General features: G+C 45.0%; 2 protein-coding genes across 2 annotated transcripts; both read left to right on the forward strand.

Moving 5' to 3' along the window:
• The first annotated feature begins 865 nt into the window (after nucleotides 1–865).
• On the forward strand, nucleotides 866–4,471 carry LOC136354686 (uncharacterized). Its single transcript, XM_066306209.1, has 5 exons — nucleotides 866–1,315; nucleotides 1,375–2,304; nucleotides 3,421–3,515; nucleotides 3,582–3,624; nucleotides 4,109–4,471. The coding sequence occupies exons 1-5, from the start codon at nucleotides 866–868 to the stop codon at nucleotides 4,469–4,471; spliced, it is 1,881 nt and encodes a 626-aa protein (XP_066162306.1).
• A 738-nt stretch (nucleotides 4,472–5,209) lies between these two features.
• Nucleotides 5,210–16,476, forward strand: LOC107279724 (uncharacterized). Its single transcript, XM_066306218.1, has 16 exons — nucleotides 5,210–5,239; nucleotides 6,733–8,378; nucleotides 8,684–8,756; nucleotides 9,028–9,298; nucleotides 9,393–9,790; nucleotides 9,867–10,058; nucleotides 10,151–10,356; nucleotides 10,451–10,475; nucleotides 10,522–10,620; nucleotides 10,698–11,037; nucleotides 11,405–11,631; nucleotides 11,840–12,151; nucleotides 13,060–13,487; nucleotides 13,581–14,349; nucleotides 15,520–15,687; nucleotides 16,117–16,476. The coding sequence occupies exons 1-16, from the start codon at nucleotides 5,210–5,212 to the stop codon at nucleotides 16,474–16,476; spliced, it is 5,544 nt and encodes a 1,847-aa protein (XP_066162315.1).
• The last annotated feature ends 3,590 nt before the right edge of the window (nucleotides 16,477–20,066 follow it).

Below are 20,066 nucleotides of genomic sequence, written 5' to 3' on the forward strand. Positions count from 1 at the left end.
ATTATTTGTGCTCTGAAAATTCCACTAAAATTTATTTAAGCATTTTAGGCTTTTAGGAAATATACAAAAATCCTCCAAGCCTCATTTGACTTTTATCTTTGCACATTTTAATTGTTGGAGGCTTTCACATTGAATTTTACTTATTCTTTTGCACAATTTTGAGGATAGATTTTAGAGTCGATTTGGGACGCGACAATTCTACTACGACGGAAACACAATTCACCGGTCCTTAGCTTCTGAGCTAGCAGCGAGTACTACTACGTCGAAATCGTAGCTAGCTAGGACATATAATGGATTGTAATTAATACATGACTACATATGTTTCTATATGCATGTGTACACATTTTCTATAATGTAAATATATTTTGTTCATATATATATCTATATACATATGCATTTGCATAACATATATATGTATAAATACATATATATATATATGTATGCATATATATGTATTGAAACATATATATGCATGGTTTATATATATATATATATATATATATATATAAACCATGCAGCAACAGGGGCATGCAAAAAAAAAAAAAGGTCAGCTCTATCTTTAGTCCCAGATGGCTCAGCCACGTGGCCGGCTGAGCCATCTTTAGTTCCGGTTGGTAACACCAACCGGGACTAAAGATCGATCTTTACTCCCGGTTATTTCACCCGGGACTAAAGATAGCGATCTTTAGTCCCGGATTGGTACTCCCGGTTTGGAAACCGGGACTAAAGGGGGTTACGAACCGGGACTACAAAGGGTTTCTCCACCAGTGACTATAAAACTGATCGAAACAATGCATGCGAGCGTACGTACGTCTCAACAATTATCAGTTCATCACATCGATCGATCTATATCAATTCCAAGAAGATGAACGACACGACGAATTCCAAGAAGATGAATGTCACCACGATTCCTGCGGCGGCGCCGGCGGCCGTCGATCTGATCAGCGAACTCGACGACGACGTGCTCCTGCACATCCTCGGCTTCCTGCCGTCGGCGAGAGACGTGGCGCGCGCCACCGTGCTGTCGAGGCGGTGGCGCCACCTCTTCGGCATCGCGCCCCGCCTCCGCTTCGACGTCGGGCCGGGCTCCTTCGCGGAGGGCGGCGACGAGGACGAGGAGGAGCTCGACGCAGAGCGCTGCCACGACGCCGCCCGGCGCCTCATCGCCGGCGTGGACGCCTGCCTCGCCGCTGACGTCGACGTCGACGTGCTCGAGATCTTCCTGGTGTACACCGACAAGTCCAAGCACGGGCTGTACAAGAGGGTGGCCGTGGGGAAGAGGTTCTACTTCCACGACCACCGCCATGAGGCTGACGTCACGCCGTCGCTCGTCGGCTCGTGGCTCCGCTTCGCCGAGCGCCACGTCAAGGGCAGCTTCGTCCTCGAGCTTCCACTGAATGCGGCGGCGGCGGCGAAGCTGGATCGAGAGGAAGCGGCGGCGGCGGAGGAGGAAGACCAAGCAGATCTGCTCTAGAGGAGGAGCAAGCAGAGGTGGCGCCGCCGGTAGAGGAGGAAGAAGATGAAGAGGTGTCGCCGGCAGAAGGGGAGGAAGAGTTGCCGCCGGCGGCGATGGCGGTAGACGAAGAAGACGTGGCAGTAGCACCGGTAGTGTTAGAAGAGGCCGTAGACGAAGAGTTGGAGTTGCCGCCGGCGGCCGCGGTGGCGGAGGAAGAGGAGGAGGACGACGACGACGAAGTTGTCGAGTTGCCAGCCACGGCGAGAGCGGTGGCCATGAGCCTTGCCCTCGGAGGCGCCACCACCACCGTCCCGATCGCCGGCGCCGGAGCCTTCCGTGCGCTCACCGACTTCACCCTCTGCCGCGCCAAGATCAACGCATACGATAACGACGACCTCCGCCTCGGCCACCTCCTCTCGTCGCGCTGCTGCCCGCGGCTGCGGAGGCTGAAGCTCCGCCACGTCGCCGGCCTCATCCGGCTCCACCTCGACGCCGCCGGCACGCTCGAGGAGCTCCGGCTGGTGTACCTCCCCGACCTGCTCTGCCTCCACGTCGACGCGCCGGGGCTCCGGCTCCTCCGCGTCGGCCACTGCGACCACCTGCCGCTCTCCGACGACCCCGCCCTGGCGAGGGTGTCGGCGCCGAGGCTGGAGGCGCTGGCGTGGGACGGCCTGGAGCACATAGCCTGCAGGGAGGTCGTCGTGGCGACGGCGACCGTCCGGCGCCTCAAGAAGATTTCCCTCCTCTCGCACGACGGCGACGGCGACCAGACCAACGTCGCCGCCGTCCGCCTCCTCAAGAGCTGCACGGCGGTGGATCATCTCGAGCTGAGATTAACGGTCCGCGTGGTACGTATTGTCGTCATCTCTACTTGATGATCTCTGTCATGTTAATTATGTTTTTGTTGTGAAAGGACATATAGTCTAGTGATTGCAGTGACCTGAATAGCACCTAAGGTCCTAAGTTCAAATCTCTATAGAAGCGAATTTCAAATTAAGTTATTTGAGGGCTAAGTTCCCTATTTGATAGGCTACGTTCATAATTTAAAAATGTTGCATATATCCGGTTGTGTGTAGAGTAATTTAAAAAGGCTGCTTATATCCGGTTGTGTGTAGAGGCAGGGTCAAAATACCCTTCTCTCAAAAATAATTATGTTTTTATGATGAATATTTGACATGTCAATGGCTACAACAATTAAAAACACTTTAAAATATGAGAGTCCCATCGGTTGCTCTGATAACCTAAAGCCCAAAATTTGAATTTTGAAACTTAATTTTAAAATTGATTAATTTTAAGATATTTTGAGCACAGTTTCTTTTTCGGTATTGTCTTTTGAATCATAAAAAAACATATATAAAATTTTTACCTATAAATTAATTTTCTTCCTAATAAACCAAAATTATTAGGGAATATGGGCAACAGGCTGTCAGTGCAAGTTAATTATTCAGTTATGTACACTCATCATAAATACGGATTCGTTAGTTGTGTGTTTCTCAAGACTTATCTTTGTATCCTATATATTTGAAGAAAAAATCTCAACATGAATTGAGTAACAATGATCTAGAAAATTATAGATTTCATCAGAACCCTCTTGTGCTTGATCATAGCCATCCATAATCCACAGCTGTAATTCAATCGATTTCAACTCTATAGAGCTGAAAATATTGTCCTTCAAGCATTACATGTACATGATTTTTAAAATGTTCTTTCTTTGGACTTATTTATATGAAGTACTTCTAAATTCTCTGCTAAAAAGCATGGGTATCGACTAATAATATGTTTAGAATAAATGCACACCATATACGCGCGTGTGGCAGTAGCATAAAAAATCTTTAGTTTTGTTATCTTGATGAGAACATGTTATTTTATTGATCTTATAGTGCAACATGTGGATCTTCTGTGTGTCTTTGTTGTGGACACTGTGAAGGATATTAGCAAAATTCATCGTTGATATATTTTTTCAGTTACACAATTCAATAATTGACACAAAATTACAGTTACCATCGGAGGACACCGTGAAGAAGGATATACCTCATCTACCCACCGTCAGCAAGTTGAGGTTAGATGTGAACACATGGTGGCATGGCCATACCATTGGTGTAACCCTTGCAAGAATCATCTAAAGGTGTAACAACATCGAAAACATCTCCATTCGCGTCCGTGGCTTGGTAAGCTTGATCACTTAGCATATTTAATTTGTATTCATTCACTTCCTTTTAAGATGGTTTTTTTAATCTAATTTATGGTATTCCGTCATTACCTTTTTATCGCTGATTTTATTCAATCGAACTTTCAAAACTTTGATCATCGATGCTCTTAAATTTTTGTAGTTGGAAAGCACAAAATTCATACGTATAGAGTTTTCTTTATAAGAACTTCTACAATAAAAAATAGTAGTGGTTAAAATTGCATACCACAGTCTGAATAAAGTGAACACCGTTATATCTGAATATAGATATAGTATAACCATCTAAAACATATTAATGTATATTGTTTAGAAAAAAACATTTTAGTATTGAGACACCAATAATGTAACACATAATTAGAACCGTAAAAGAAACCCTTAATTGTTCTACACCAACTTAAAAGCATATTGTCGATAAATCAACCATACATTGACATAATTTCTCCTCTATATTGATATAATTGCAGTGGGAAGTATGTTCGGATGCTCAGTGTAACTGCAGTCAGCCAAAGGGTTGGGAGGACCAGAAGATACAACTAGATAACCTAAAGAGGGCAGAGTTCAAGGGATTTATACCGTTCGATGACCGCAAAAGCCTCTTGCGACTATTGCTGAAGAACGCGCCAGCTCTTGAGAAGATAACCGTGAAGTTTGACCCCTCTTACATATTTGAAACCCCAAAAGAAGCCAGGAATAAGATAGATTTTGGCATGCCTGGTTATCAAGGGTCTTGGACCCCATGTGCTTGGATGTTCCGTGGGAGTGGCATTTTCGATGGCGCCACGAAATATGAGTGGACACGAGAGAAGCCAACAGATGAGGGAATATGATCGATCCTTTCAAATAATATGATAATTATTCTAGTGTGATAAGTGTGATTGTTCTTTTCTTGTTTCAATAATTCTGCTAGTAAAAAAATGGTACTAATATGTTTGTATTGGAGTTTTCGCTAGAAATTAATTAATTATTTCATGGTCACTCTATACTGCATTTTTTTTGTTTCATTTTATATATGTCTATCCTTGAGAGATATATGAAGTATCAAAATTTTTAGTACAAATTTAATACCTTCAAGTACCATATTTTACATTAGAAAATACGGTTCTATCAAATACATTTTTAAGCACTGTAAAATCACTCTTATCTATATTTGCAACCAGTACTTGGGTCATTGCACTTGCCAATCACCATGAATGACTGATAGGTACTACCTTCGTTTCAGCTTATAAGACTTTCTAGCATTACCTATATTTATATAGATGTTAATGAATCTAATCACATATATATGTCTAGATTCGTTAACATATATATGAATGTGGATAATGTTAGAAAGTCATATAATATGAAACGGAGGAAGTACATATGCTTCTCTGCAAATCCTCGGTTTCTTGCTAGCGATAAGAGAGAAATAAAATATTTGAAATAATGTAACTGAATTAATTTTGCTAGCGATGAGAGAGACCGTATTGCACTACTACACAAATGATTTTCATGCTCCGCGCTGTTTCCTCCGCTAGATCCTGCGCCACAGCCGCGAAGGCATCTGGAGGAGGAAGCTACGACAAGCGATGGCGTGTGATGTCAGCTTCATGGTGGTGGTAGTAGACTAGTTACTTTCTCACCACTGATATAAATTTCACTCTGAGTAGTAAGTGTAAATCAATTGTTTATAAATACATATGGGTAATTTATGTGGTGGATCTATCCATCTAAATTTAAATCCTAAGACGGATGCTCGTATTTATGGCTTATTATTCTTTCAGTGAAAATAAATTTACATACTTATTATTTATTTTTTTTGAGTTGATTTATTATTAAAATTAATTTAAACACGATTTATATCTTACTCCATCCGTTCCAAAATATAATAACTTTTAGGCCTTAGAATTTGTCTCAAAATATAATAACTTCTCCACCAACACTCTCTTCCCAACTCGTCACAACCCTCCCGCATTCACTTTTCCCATCCACTAGTCATCCAATCACAACTCTCTACCATTTTCTACCTACTTTCTTAATAATCGTGTCTAACTCTAAAACTTCTTATATTATGAGACGAAGGGAGTATGTATTTGCATAAATTTTTAAATAAGTTAAATGGTCAATATGTGTCCAAATGTAAACAAGAGGAAATATACACGTATATATCGTGCATGTATCATTGCCGTTTTTTTGACAAATTGACCCTTTTCAAAAACTTAATTCGAAACTAACCCCTGCCAAAAACTTCAACCAAAACTAGGCCGTCGGCTCAGCGCCAAGCGCATTGGCGCTGAGGTTGGCCGTGTCAGCGCCAACGGGACTGGCGCTGACATTGTGCCACCGTGGCGGCCGGGCCGATCCCCTAGCTGACGTGGCAGCTACCTCAGCGCCAACCGCTTCGGCGCTGAGGTGCCCAACCTCAGCGCCAAGTAAGTTGGCGCTGACCTTGACTACTTAGAGCCCGGCCGAGGCCGCCCCAGCCAGTTCTTCCTCCGTTTTTTCCCCAGCCGCCCGCCTAGGGTTCGGTCGCCACCGCGTTCTCCTCGCCCAATCTCCCCCAGAAACCTCTCTAATCGAAGGTGATTTGTGCGGCATTGAGTTTGGGATCGGAAGAGAAGGTAAACCCCTCTATAAACCCTAAGTTCCCCAAAGTTTTATTGGATATTTTGCATTGTTTTGGTTGTAGACGTGGTTTGATAATAGTTGGCTAAGGATGGATTATTAGATGGATAATATGGGTGGGGATGAAGTGTGGAAGTGGCATATCTTTATCCATTTGGTTGTTATTGATACATTTGACAAAATATATTTGGGATGGATGTTTGGTGATGCACTAGGGTTTGATGGGAGATGGATGTGTGGTGATGGCCTAGGATGTGGGATGGATTTGTGGTGATTGAGAGGGTTTGAAAGGGGTTGATGTGTGGTGAAGGGTAGGTAATTTGTAGGAGTAGAGTTTTTTTTTATCAATAATGTGTAGTATTTGAGTAATGTACTTATTTATTGGAAAAATTAGACATGTTGTTAGCTTTTGAAGTATTGGTATTGCAATGGTAATTACATATTATTTTCAAGTAATTAATGTTTATGCATGGGTTTAAAATTGTAGATGGATAGATTGGTCCGGCTTCATTATGGTGGTTGTGTGCTAGATGAAAGTACACATGGAAGCCAATTTGAGGGAATGACAGTTAGACAATTAGTGTTTTTTGCGAAGCCTACCTTTGAGGAGTTAATGTCTCGCATCAAGCATGAATTGGATTGGAATGATGAGTCGGTTGGTATGCAAGGGAGATACGATGTGGGCGGCGGTGTCATGTCACATAAATTTATGTTAGACTTGAATGGAGAGATCGAATGGCAAACATATATAGATATAGTATTGGGGTCACATTTCAAATCTCTTGAGGTGTTTGCATGGAAGAAAGATGGTAGGATAGGGAAGAAAGAACTTATAGAATCACCCATTAGCTGTCACGAACTGTCGGAGAGGTGTAGTAGGAAGGAAGAATTGATTGAGGAAGACGTGGAGGGGGGCGAGGGAGTAAATGATATGGCGGATGTGGAGGTCAGGGAAGAGAATGACCCGGTAAGGGAGGAAGTACATGCAGAGGAGAATGTGCCGTTAAGGGAAGAAGTACATGCAGAGGACAATGTGCCGTTAAGGGAGGAAGTTAATGTGGAGGAGAATGTGCCGGTAAGAGAGGAAGGAGATGTTGAGGATGGTCGGGAGGTAGGAGATGATGTAGAGTTGCCTGAGGAAGAAGCGAATGCTAAGAATGTAAGTATGGGCCTAAGGGAGTTGGCTAGGCTGAAATTCTATACCCGAGAGGAGTGTGAGGAGGCTATGATACGCAGTGGATTGAACCTAGGCTGGTTGGAGTATGATACAGAGGATGAATTGGATGAGTCCGCTTCCGACTCCGATGATGATCGTCCAGTGCGTAAGATGTCAGAGCATGAAAGGACTGTGTTTGCGAAACTGGTGGGTAGAAACCCGGAAATAACACAATTCGAGGATCTTACCAGATCTGGGCTAGCAATTGCTGATGGGGATCCACAATATGACGGTGCCTTCGAACCAATGTGTGGTGAACCAAGGAAGGGGTTGGAGTTTCGATCGATGGATGATCTGAAAATATGGCTACAGAGTTATTCTATCCGTGTCCACCGGCCGTACCATGTGAAGGAATCTAACGCGTCAGTAAAGTATACTGTGGCTTGTCTCGATCGCCATTGCAAATGGCAGATTAATGCAAGGAAGAGTGGAGGAGATAGGTGGCGGGTGACTAGGGTGGGCGAAGACCACACATGCTGTAGTGCGGAAGTAACCGGCAAGCATTTGCAACTTACTTCAAGGTTTATTGGAAACAGGTTACAGGCATTTGTGCGAGCTGAACCAACTTTATCTCCAGCAGCGATTGTCGAGGCAGTTGAGCAAATATGGCACTATCGGCCTACGTATGGCAAAGCATGGCGTGCTAAGCAAGTTGCTATGAAGGTCATTTGGGGAGATTGGGACGAGGCGTATGTGGAGGTGGCCCCCCGAATGTGTTATGAAGCTTCCAATAAGGCTGTGCAGGACTCGTACTCCCCTAGGTTTGAACCTTACCTAGATCCATCGCAGTGGCCAAGTTATGATGGAGAGTTCTTCGTGCCCGACTTGTCGTTAAAGAACAACACACGAGAAAGAAGAAGGACAAGAAGGTTCAAGAACGATATGGACAAAGCATACAAAGGCTCAGCCAACCGACGGTCACAAAAGCCGAACAATACAAATTCAGAGCCGGTCATGCAAAATAGATGCTCGCTATGCCACGAACTAGGCCATAAGAAAACTAGGTGCCCGAAGCGAGACAAGTCTAAGGATCGACCGAAAAAGCGCCGTAGGACGGGGGGAGGTGGTGAGGGTAGCACACAGGTGGGATTGGATGACATTCATTTGCTAAGTTCATATTGTTGCATCAATGTTTACTTTCTGTTGTCCTCCTTTCCGTTCTCATTGTGATTTTTCCATTTAATATTTTTTCAATTACTAATGATTCCATTTTCATTTGCAGGATGGAGCACTTTCCGGGGTTGGAGGATTTCTACGAGGAGAAGCACCGGGCCCCACAGATTGCCAGCGGAGAGGTTAGCATCAACAATATTCCATTTTTTTATGATCGAATTTATTTTTTCTTCTTTGATTTTAGTTTGTACAGATAGATCATCCATCATAGAGATATCTCAAATCAAAGTTCAGGAGCCTCAAAGCAGAGCATGTAAACACACAGATCTTCTTTTCAGTTTTCTTGCTCAATCCCAAAATTAAAGTTCCTAGTTGCATGATGTATTTTCCACAACCCTTGTATATGATATATTGTCGCTAACTTTATGTTATTATGTTTGTCTATTGATGCAGCGCTTGAAGACCCTTCGAGTCAGAGGTCACACGGCGCACATACTGTTCGACGACCGGTACGTCCCGTACCTACGGCGGGCGAAGCTCTTGGCGTTCGTGACCATGGCGCAGCGACCGGTGCCTCTGTACAACGCCGCTGCTCTGACGGCCCTAGTGGACCGGTGGCGTCCAGAGACACACACCTTCCACCTACCGTGCGGGGAGCTGACGGTCACTCTGGAGGACGTCGCCATGATCCTGGGTCTTCCTATCCGGGGTCAGGCGGTCACAGGTGACACAGCGTCAGGGAATTACTAACGAGTCTTCGTATTCATTTGTTAATTTTTTTGCAATTACTAATGATTCCATTTAATTTCCGGTTACAGGTGACACAGCGTCGGGGAACTGGAGGGAGAGGGTCGAGGAGTACCTTGGTCTGGAGCCTCCAGTGGCACCTGATGGTCAGAGGCAGACGAAGACATCAGGGGTTCCTTTGAGTTGGTTGCGAGCCAACTTCGGTCAGTGTCCCGCTGAGGCAGACGAGGCTACAGTACAGCGATACTGCAGGGCGTACGTGCTGTACATCTTCGGCAGTATTCTGTTCCCTGACTCTGGTGGAGACATGGCTTCTTGGATGTGGCTGCCATTGCTCGCGGACTGGGACGAGGCGGGTACCTTCAGCTGGGGGTCGGCTGCCCTAGCCTGGTTGTACCGGCAACTCTGTGATGCTTGCCGAAGGCAAGGCGGGGACGCGAACCTAGCAGGCTGTGTTTGGTTGCTACAGGTAAGTTCACGCATGTTATGTTTCATAACATTTCAATTTCTTGCTAACATGTTGGAAGCTAACGTATGTGACGCAGGTTTGGATGTGGATGAGGCTTCCAGTTGGTCGGCCCATGTGGAGGACCCATCAGGCTTGGCCGCACCAGGATGCAGACCGACGTCCCACTGTAGCTCACCTGTGGGAATCGGTCCCATCTCCAGTAGTAGGCCGCAGGAATTTGGCGTACTACCACTACACAAACGAGATGGACTACCTACAGCCAGAACATGTAAGCTATTCAGGGTTCTATCACACATGAAGATGGTTTCTTACTATATAGTACTAAATGTGCTTCAATGTGTTTTATTTTTGTTGCTGCAGGTGGTGTGGATGCCATATCAGGCACAGGAAGTGCTCGAGCTAGAACTGAATCCCATGTGCCATATAGAGGATGCGTTGAAGACCCTACGGTGCCCACTGATCTACTTCTATGCAGTGGAGTTCCAGATGTGCCACCGCGTGATGCGGCAATTCGGGAGGCTTCAAACAATCCCGCACCGTTTCTCCACGAGTATCGACCTACACAAGTTAGTAATTTCACTTAACAATTTATTTTGCTTGCCCAATCAGTCACTTCAACATTTACTACATATTTGAGTTGGACATTTTGCATACGTGCAGGGTGGACCGTCGGAAGAACAAGAAGGTGACTGATTGGGCTTACTACCATCAGGATCATATCAATCCTACAGGCTCGAGAGCTCTTGCGGACCGTCAACGACGCGGGAGTGGCGCTAGGCACGGCTCCTGGCTCCGAAGGAGAGGGCGGCACCCTCCGCAACGCCCTACAGGTAATCGTTGGAAAGAGATGAAACTACGGTGTTTTCTTCCAAAAGCGATAACTTAACATGGATTATTTTTTATGCAGAGACTACGGCAGCGATGTCGGAAGTTGGCAGCAAGGCTCGGCTGCAGGTCGACTGATGTGGTCGAACATGCTCATGCCCACCAAGAGGGGGATGAAGAAGGGGAGGTGGGTGACGAGGAGGGCGAGCAAGACAAAGAGGCGGAGGAAGGAGATGAGGAGGAAGAAGGGGATGAGGACAGAGAAGAGGAGGCGGATGAGCTCGGTCCCTCGCAGCTAGAGGACGCACCAGAGTTGTCACAGCCGGATATCTCGCAGCCCGGCCCGTCTCGACCACGACGCCGGCGGGCTCCTTCGCAGGACTGGAGGTACACCCCCGACGTGCCTCGTCCTCGCACTAGAGGTAGGAGGAGGTGAGTGCATGGTTCAATGGATGGATGGATAGATGGATGGACTTGATGCATGGTTCGATGGATGTATGGACTAGATGTATGGACTCGACTGGATGTATAGACGAGGATCGATGGGATGTTTTTATTTCTTATATATATGGACTTCATATATGGATGTATTGATGGATTCTATGGATGTATGGAATGATGTTGGGATTGATGGATGGATGTATGTTTTGTATGGTTCTCTGGATATATTACTGCCTGTAAATTTCTGTGATTTGATGTTTGCCTCTGTTGTGTGCAAAGTTTTGCTAAAGTTTAGCAGGGCTGGGACGTCAGCGCCATGCTAAATGGCGCTGACATGTCCAAACTCAGCGCCAGTGCACCTGGCGCTGAGGTCCCAGCCCAGCCATCCAGAAGGCTTGCTGGGCTGGGCCACGGCCGAAACGGCCAAGTCCCACCTCAGCGCCAGGTGGGCTGGCGCTGAGTTTCCAACAGTCAGCGCCATTATGGCTGGCGCTGAGGTCCCAGCCCGCAAGCCATCCAGCAGGCTTGCTGGTCTGGGCCTTGGGGGTTGCGGCCAAGTCCCACCTCAGCGCCAGGTGGGCTGGCGCTGAGTGTCCCACTGTCAGCGCCATTATGGCTGGCGCTGAGGTCCCAGCCCGCAAGCCATCCAGCAGGCTTGCTGGTCTGGGCCTTCGGGGTTGCGGCCAAGTCCCACCTCATCGCCAGCCCACCTGGCGCTGAGTGTCCCACTGTCAGCGCCATTATGGCTGGCGCTGAGGTCCCAGCCCGCAAGCCATCCAGCAGGCTTGCTGGTCTGGGCCTTCGGGGTTGCGGCCAAGTCCCACCTCAGCGCCAGGTGGGCTGGCGCTGAGTATCCCACGGTCAGCGCCATTATGGCTGGCGCTGAGGTCCCAGCCCGCAAGCCATCCAGCAGGCTTGCTGGTCTGGGCCTTGGGGGTTGCGGCCAAGTCCCACCTCAGCGCCAGGTGGGCTGGCGCTGAGTATCCCACGGTCAGCGCCATTATGGCTGGCGCTGAGGTCCCAGCCCGCAAGCCATCCAGCAGGCTTGCTGGTCTGGGCCTTGGGGGTTGCGGCCAAGTCCCACCTCAGCGCCAGGTAGGCTGGCGCTGAGTGTCCCACTGTCAGCGCCATTATGGCTGGCGCTGAGGTCCCAGCCCGCAAGCCATCCAGCAGGCTTGCTGGTCTGGGCCTTCGGGGTTGCGGCCAAGTCCCACCTCAGCGCCAGGTGGGCTAGCGCTGAGTATTCCACGGTCAGCGCCATTATGGCTGGCGCTGAGGTCCCAGCCCGCAAGCCATCCAGCAGGCTTGCTGGTCTGGGCCTTGGGGGTTGCGGCCAAGTCCCACCTCAGCGCCAGGTGGGCTGGCGCTGAGTGTCCCATGGTCAGCGCCATTATGGCTGGCGCGGAGGTCCCAGCCCGCAAGCCATCCAGAAGGCTTGCTGGTCTGGGCCTTGGGGGTTGCGGCCAAGTCCCACCTCAGCGCCAGTCCGGTTGGCGCTGAGGTAGCTGCCACGTCAGCTGGGGATCGGCCCGGCCGCCACGGTGGCACAATGTCAGCGCCAGTCCCGTTGGCGCTGACACGGCCAACGTCAGCGCCAATGTGTTTGGCGCTGAGGCGACGGCCTATTTTTGGTTGAAGTTTTTGGCAGGGGTTAGTTTCGAAATAAGTTTTCCATAAGGGTCAATTTGTCAAAAAAACGGTGTATCATTGTGTTGCTGATCGATAAAGTACACGTATACGCGCGCGTACAAATTGTATTTGAATTCGAATAATTATTCATCACATTCATAATATACCCAACATAAACAAGGCAGTCTTAACAATCAACCAAAATACGACTGAATAGTTTCTATAAACAAAACGACTGAATAATACTCCAATTCAAATACGCATGCATGCCGTGCATAAGTCCACTTTTTATATATATTTTAAAAAACCCAAACAATGGGAGCATACGTGTCTCGAAAATTTTCATCGATTGACGATCTATCGATTCCAAGAAGATGAACGACACGACGACGACTTCTCCGGCGGCGCCGGCGCCGGCGGCCGTCGATGATCTGATCAGCGAACTCGACGACGCCGTGCTCCTGCACATCCTCAGCTTCCTGCCGTCGGCGGGTGACGTGGCGCGCACCACCGTGCTGTCGAGGCGGTGGCGCCACCTCTGCGGCATCGCGCCCTGCCTCCGCTTCGCCGTCGGGCTGGGCTCCTTCGCGGAGGACGACGACGAGGACGAGGAGGAGCACGGCGCGCGTTGCCACGACGCCGCCCGGCGCCTCATCGCCGGCGCGGACGCCTGCCTCGCGCGGCGGCGGCACGCCGCCGCCGCCGGAGTACACGACGCCCTCCGTTTCCTGGAGATCTCGCTGGTGTACGGCGACGCCGACAACGACAGCAGCTGGTACAAAAGGGAGCCCGTGGGGAAGAGGTAGTACATCCACGACCACCACCATGAGGCTGACATCACGCCGTCGCTCGTCGACTCGTGGCTCCGCTTCGCCGAGTGCCACGTGACGGGCAGCTTCGTCCTCGAGCTGCCGCTGAACGCGGCGGCGGCGGCCAAGCAGGATCAGGAGGAAGCCGACGAGGCGAAGAGAGACGTGGCGCCGCCGGTAGAAGAGGGAGAAGCGGTGGTGGTAGAAGAGGAAGAGTTGGACTTGCTGCCGGCGGCGGAGGAGGAAGCTGTCGAGTTGCCAGCCACGGCGAGAGCGACGGCCATGAGCCTTACCCTCTGTGACGCCAACACCGTCGTCCCGATCGCCAGCGCCGGAGCCTTCCGTGCGCTCACCGACTTCACCCTCTGCCGCGCCAAGATCAACGCATACGATAACGACGACCTCCGCCTCGGCCACCTCCTCTCGTCGCCGTGCTGCCCGCGGCTGCGGAGGCTTGAGCTCCGCCACGTCGCCGGCCTCATCCGGCTCCGCCTCGACGCCGTCGCCGGCACGCTCGAGGAGCTCCGGCTGGTGTACCTCCCCGACCTGCGGCGGCTCCACGTCGACGCGCCGGGGCTCCGGCTGCTCCGCGTCGGCCACTGCGACAACCTGCCGTACTCCGACGACCCCGGCGCGGCGAGGGTGTCGGCGCCGAGGCTGGAGACGCTGGCGTGGGACGGCCTGGAGTACAGGGCCTGCAGGGAGTTCATCGCGACGCCGACCGTCCGGCACCTCAAGAAGCTCTCCCTCTACTCGCATGGCGGCGCCGACGACGAGACCAACGTCGCCGCCGTGCGCCTCCTCAAGAGTTGTACGGCGGTGGATCATCTCGAGCTGAGATTAACAGTCCGCGTGGTATGTGATCTCCACTTGATCTCTCTGCCTTGTTGGTTGTTGCATTGGTACTTCATTCGTTTTTTAGTAAACTTCACAAAATTATACGTACTTTGATCATACTATCACAAAACTATATATTTAAATCGTTATATCATAAAACTACATATTTATCACAAAATTATAGATTTAAGGTTAAATATTACAAAACTACATATTTAATGTTGAAGTTATCACAAAAACTATAACTTTTAGAGTTTAAATCCCTAGCACCATTATTATGCTGGAGTTATAAACATTATTGTTTTGTGACTAAATTGGTTCTAAACATGTAGTTTTGTGATAATTTAGTAACTAAGCATGTAGTTTTGTGACATTTCATCTGAAATGTGTAGTTTTATGATAAATTTGGTGTTAAATGTGTAGTTTTGCGATACACCAAATTAAATCCGTAGTTTTATGATAATTTGATCATAGTATCCGTAGTCTTGTGAAATTTACTCTTCGTTTTTGTGAAATGCATTTGATCATTCATTTTATTAAAAACTTTATGTAATTATTATTTATTTTATTATAATTTGATTTAGTATCAAATATTGTTTAAGTATGACTTACTTTTTTTATATTTACATAAAAAATTAAATAAAATGAATAGTCAAATATTTTTTAAAAAAACGGAGGTAATGTGTTTTTGTCATGAAGATTTGTACATGTCAATGGCTACAATAATTAAAGACACTTTAAAATATGAGTGCAAGTTAACCACGGTGCAGCCCTTGAGGCGGTGGATCACATAGAAAAAAATTAATAGAGCTATCAGATCCCTCTCATGCTTTGATGATAGCCATCCTTATATCACGCACAGTTGTAATACGACGTTAACTCTAAAGAGCTCAAAATATATGACATTGAAGCATTATAAGTACATGATTTTCAAATTGTTTTTCTTTGGCATGATATAAGTACTTTTAGATTCTCCGCAACAAAGAGTGGGGTACCAACAATAGTAGTAGCATAAACGAAATCTTTAAATTTATTATCTTGCGAGAACATGTTACTTTATTAATCTTACAGTGCTAGCAACATGTCGATCTTCTGTGTGTCTTAGGTGTGGACACGATATTAACAAAATTGATCATTGATATAATTTTTTTTCAATTACGCAATTCAATAATTAACATAAAATTATAGCTACCAGCGGAGGACACCGTGAAGGATATACCGCATCTACCCACTGTCACCAAGTTGAGGTTAGACGTGAATACATGGTGGTACGGGCATACCATTGGTGCAACCCTTGCTAGAATTATCGCAAAGTGTAACAACATCGAGCACCTCTCCATCCTCGTCCGTGGCTTGGTAAGCTTGAGCACTTTCATATGTTATTAGTATTCTTGCACTTTATTTTAAGACGGTATATTTTGATCTAATTTAAGGTCTTCCATCAATATATTTATGACATTGTTGATTTTATTCAGTCGAACTGGCGAAACTTTGATCATCGGTAGCTCTTAAATATTTATAGTTGGAAAGGGCAAAAGTGATATGTATAGATTTTTCTTCATAAGAACTTCTAAAATAAAAAATAGTAGTGATTAAAATTGCACACTATCTAACTACAGATATAGTATAACCGAGTATAACATCTTAGTATTAAGACACCGAGAATGTAAAACAAATAATTAGAACCATAAAGAAACTCTTCATTATTCCAAACAACTTAAAATGATATTGTCAATAAATAGACCCTACATTGATATAATATCTTATCTATTAATATAATTGCAGTTGGAAGTATGTTCGGATGCTCAGTGTAAGTGCAGTCAGCCAAAGGGTTGGGAGGACCAGAAGATACAACTAGAGCACCTAAAGAAGGTAGAGTTCAAGGGATTCATACCGTTCGATGACCGCAAAAGGCTCTTGCGACTATTGCTGGAGAACGTGCCGGCTCTTGAGAAGATAACCATGGAATTTGACCCCTCTTACATATTTGAAAACCCAAAAGAAGTTAGGGATAAGATAGATTTTGACATGCCTGATTATCAAGGGTCCTGGACCCCATGCGATTGGGACTTTCATGAGTGTGGCTTTTTCGATGGTGCCACGAAATATGAGTGGACACGAGAGAAGCCAACGGATGGAATATGATCGATCCTTTCAAATAATATATGATAATTACTCTAGTTTGAGAATTTCTTGTTTTAATAATTAATCCAGCAAGTACAAGAAATGGTAGTACTTTTTTATTTGGAATTTTTGCTAGAATTTCATGGTCGCTCGCTCATTCTGTACTGTTATTTTTTTTTCATTTCATTGTTATATATATACCAAAAGAAATTTTACTGTCCTTAAGCATCAAAATTTTTACTACAAATTTTGTACCTTCCAGTACAAAATTTTACACTAGAAAATACGGTACCTCTGGATAACTTCTTAAGGACCATAAAATCACTCATTTTATAGATAATGGAATGAAACATATCGGCCTTTGCTTAAAAGAGCTATAACCAATTATTACAATCTAGCACTCTAAAAAAGTGTAGTCCAAGATAAAGCGAAACACACTAAACCAAAATAGAAGAAAACCAAACAAGACAAGGAGAACATTATTCTAGTCTATTGGTGAATCTCCAGCCATAATTGGCAAAAAGTTGCATAACCGTCGTTTCAAGCTTATGACATGCAATAATCAGGAACTCCCCATCTTCATCACATTTTTGTAATTGTGCCTATTGCCAGAACCAATATATTACCCTGAAAATTACCTACATATAGAAAACATATGGTGATTTATCAAAAACCTTATCATTCCTGCTCAAACATAAAGCCCAACATAAGGCAGAGGCTCCATTTTCCTTGTCAATCCCCAGAAGTCAACCATCAAATCACTCATATCTATGTCAGTGCACTTGCCAATCGCCATGAACGACTGATATGTAGGTACTTAGTGTTCTTCAGGACAGCATGCTTCTCGATCTGCAAATCCTCAGCTTCTTGCTAGCGACCAGAGAGAAACAAAAGCTTCTTGCTAGCGACCAGAGAGAGATCCAATATTAATTTGAAATAATTCAACTGAATTAATTTTGCTAGTGACGAGTAGAGAGACCGTAATGTGTACTGTCAGTAAAAACATTGCTGGGAAAATAAAATTTTGAATGAAGAATTAACTGAATTAAATTTAGCAGTTTGAACAAATCTCCCACCAATTTGAAGAAATCTGAATGGATTTCTTTTCCCGAAACACACAGCTTAACATCCGCCTGTCTAATGATTTTCTTTTACCCACATTCATCATACAAAATGTTAAATAAATTACTTGGCGTTAATTTTGCATGCAAATAATACTTGCGAGATCATGAGGAATGACTCTATGACCGGTGGACCTGGCGAATTCAATAACAGACGATGTCCAAATATAATTAATATTGAGCTCGTTTTATCGTATATCCTTAATGAATCAGGAATGAAGGTTTAATTTCATCGATCGGATTTCAGATCGAATACATAATTCGAGTGATTTGAGCAGTTCGAGAAAAAGAAATTGACTAGGGCCACAGCTCTACCTCGTTGGTTATTTGGTGCCAATGTGATTAGGTGCGCTGCGGTGGTTATCTCTGCAGATAGGTCTCGCATAAGCACGATCAGGATGTTTATTTTTACATGATTATGAGGGCCACATGTGTCATTAACCGTGTCAACCCCGTAATTGTCTCCAGTCCACTCAGTTGATTTTTCAGCAGCATGTACGTAGGCATGTGCCCCAGTGATTCTTTTGGCTTTCGTCTTGAGAAGCCTGTATCCCAACAGATACACGGTTACACACACTGTCGCCGTCAGGCGCTAGCTGCACAACACGCGGGCCGGCCTTGGCCTGCATGCTACCTCACAACATGAACTGATATTGTCGATGAGAAACGCTCAGAATTCTTCCGGCCGGCCAGCTTCACAGGGCTATGGATTAGCCGACCTGGATTCGAAGTCTTACCTATTATAATTATTTGATATTAGATTCTTTCCTAATATTCGCGTCTTTTTTAAGTGATATTGTGGAGACGACTACCGATCGGACATCCGATGCGATCGTTTTCATCGGACGCTTGTTCTGCTATTGGATTCACATCCATCCTTTTCTATCCATCCGATTAAAAAACTATTACCTATACATGCAGTATACATGTAGAGAAGAACAACATGGATAAAAATTTGACCGCGCATGCACGGTACAAAATGAAAGGGGTACAGGGAGCTTTAAACTTTTTTTTCTCTCGAAAACCATTTATCCGATTTACAATCTGATTGCACCGTTGTATTTATTGTAATTAAATCTCTATAACAAGATATCACATCACTATATTCCCATGAAAAAAATGCCAATGTTTCAACCGTTGAACTTGGATGTTTCACGCGTGAGAAATAAATGTTTCATTTTGAATTTGACTATGTTGCACATTTTAAATTTTATGTTGCAGTAGATCTTTATAAATGTTGCACATGATATTATTTAGATGTTTCAAAATGTATTTTCTAACTTTTCACTAGTTCAATGTAAATGTCGCACTGGTGTTTTTTGAGTGTTTCAATAAATAGGTGCAGTATTGCAACACTTATAACTCGATGTTTCATATATGGAATAAAAATGTTTCAATTAGGATCTAATAGTGTTTCATTCTTCATATTTATTTTTTCATCAAAATATAATCAACTAAGATCTTGTTTTAAAGATTTAATTGCAACGGGTATAATAGTGTAATCGGATTGTAGATTTAATAAATATTTTAGGAGAAAAATAGTTCGAAGTTACTAATACATGCATAGTTTTTTCATACATACATACTTTACGTGAGAGTGAAGTACTAAGCAAAAAAGTAAGAAAGAGAGAGAGAGAGAGAGAAATGTGCAGCCATACAGTAACTTAAGAGAAAAGATGAGACAACAGACATGCATGTAGGTCATGAGCATGATCACATCCGATTTTCTTTGCTGCGTCGGACGTTCAACCACAAGCATTTTCGTGATATTGTCGATCAATAATAAACCCTAAATTGATATAATGTTTTCTATTGGTATAATTGCAGTTTAAAGTATATCAAATCTTTAGTATAACTAAAGTCAGCCAGAGAGTTGAGGACTAGACGATACAACTAGAGCACCTTAAGAAGATATATAGTGTTCATTGGGTTTATACCATGCAATGATCAGAAATGCTTCTTGCAACTACTGCTGAAGAACCCGCTGGCTCTTGAGAAGATAACCGTAAAGTTTGACCCCTCGTGCATATTTGAAAACCCAAAAGAATTTAGGGAAAAGATAAATTTTAACATATGCTTGGTTATCAGGGGTTCTAGACCCCATGTGATTAGAAGTTCCGTGAGTGTGGCATATTCGATGGCGCCATGAAATATGAGTGGACAAGAAAGAAGCCAACAGAGGAGGAGGAATATGATCTATCCTTTCAAATTATATGATAATTATTTATAGTTTTAGAAATATGATTGTTCTTACCTTGGTTTAACAATCCTGCAAGTACAAGCAATGTGTCCTACACTTTTTTGTTATGGGAGTTTTTGCTAGAAATTTATTACGAGGTCACTCTGTATTGCATTTAATTTTTTTCTTTCATCCTGTATGTATCTATATTTCCGACAAGTATTTAGTCACTGCGCTTGGCCATATTGCCATGGAATTGAATGATTGATGGCCTACTTCCTCTATTTCATATTATAAAACGTTTTGGGTTT

The sequence above is a fragment of the Oryza sativa genome, chromosome 12 (assembly GCF_034140825.1).
Source record: "Oryza sativa Japonica Group chromosome 12, ASM3414082v1".
In the NCBI taxonomy this organism is placed as follows: Eukaryota; Viridiplantae; Streptophyta; class Magnoliopsida; order Poales; family Poaceae; genus Oryza; species Oryza sativa.

Bases quoted from the DNA above. Each gene is read 5' to 3' on its own strand.
- LOC136354686 (XM_066306209.1), top strand. From the start codon at position 866: ATGAACGACACGACGAATTCCAAGAAGATGAATGTCACCACGATTCCT. The intron at 1,316-1,374 runs GTCACGCCGTCG...CGTCAAGGGCAG, and splicing joins ACCACCGCCATGAGGCTGAC to CTTCGTCCTCGAGCTTCCAC. The intron at 3,625-4,108 runs GTAAGCTTGATC...ATATAATTGCAG, and splicing joins CCATTCGCGTCCGTGGCTTG to TGGGAAGTATGTTCGGATGC.
- LOC107279724 (XM_066306218.1), top strand. From the start codon at position 5,210: ATGGCGTGTGATGTCAGCTTCATGGTGGTG. The intron at 8,379-8,683 runs GTCACAAAAGCC...TTTCATTTGCAG, and splicing joins AAAGGCTCAGCCAACCGACG to GATGGAGCACTTTCCGGGGT. The intron at 10,357-10,450 runs GTTAGTAATTTC...GCATACGTGCAG, and splicing joins ACGAGTATCGACCTACACAA to GGTGGACCGTCGGAAGAACA.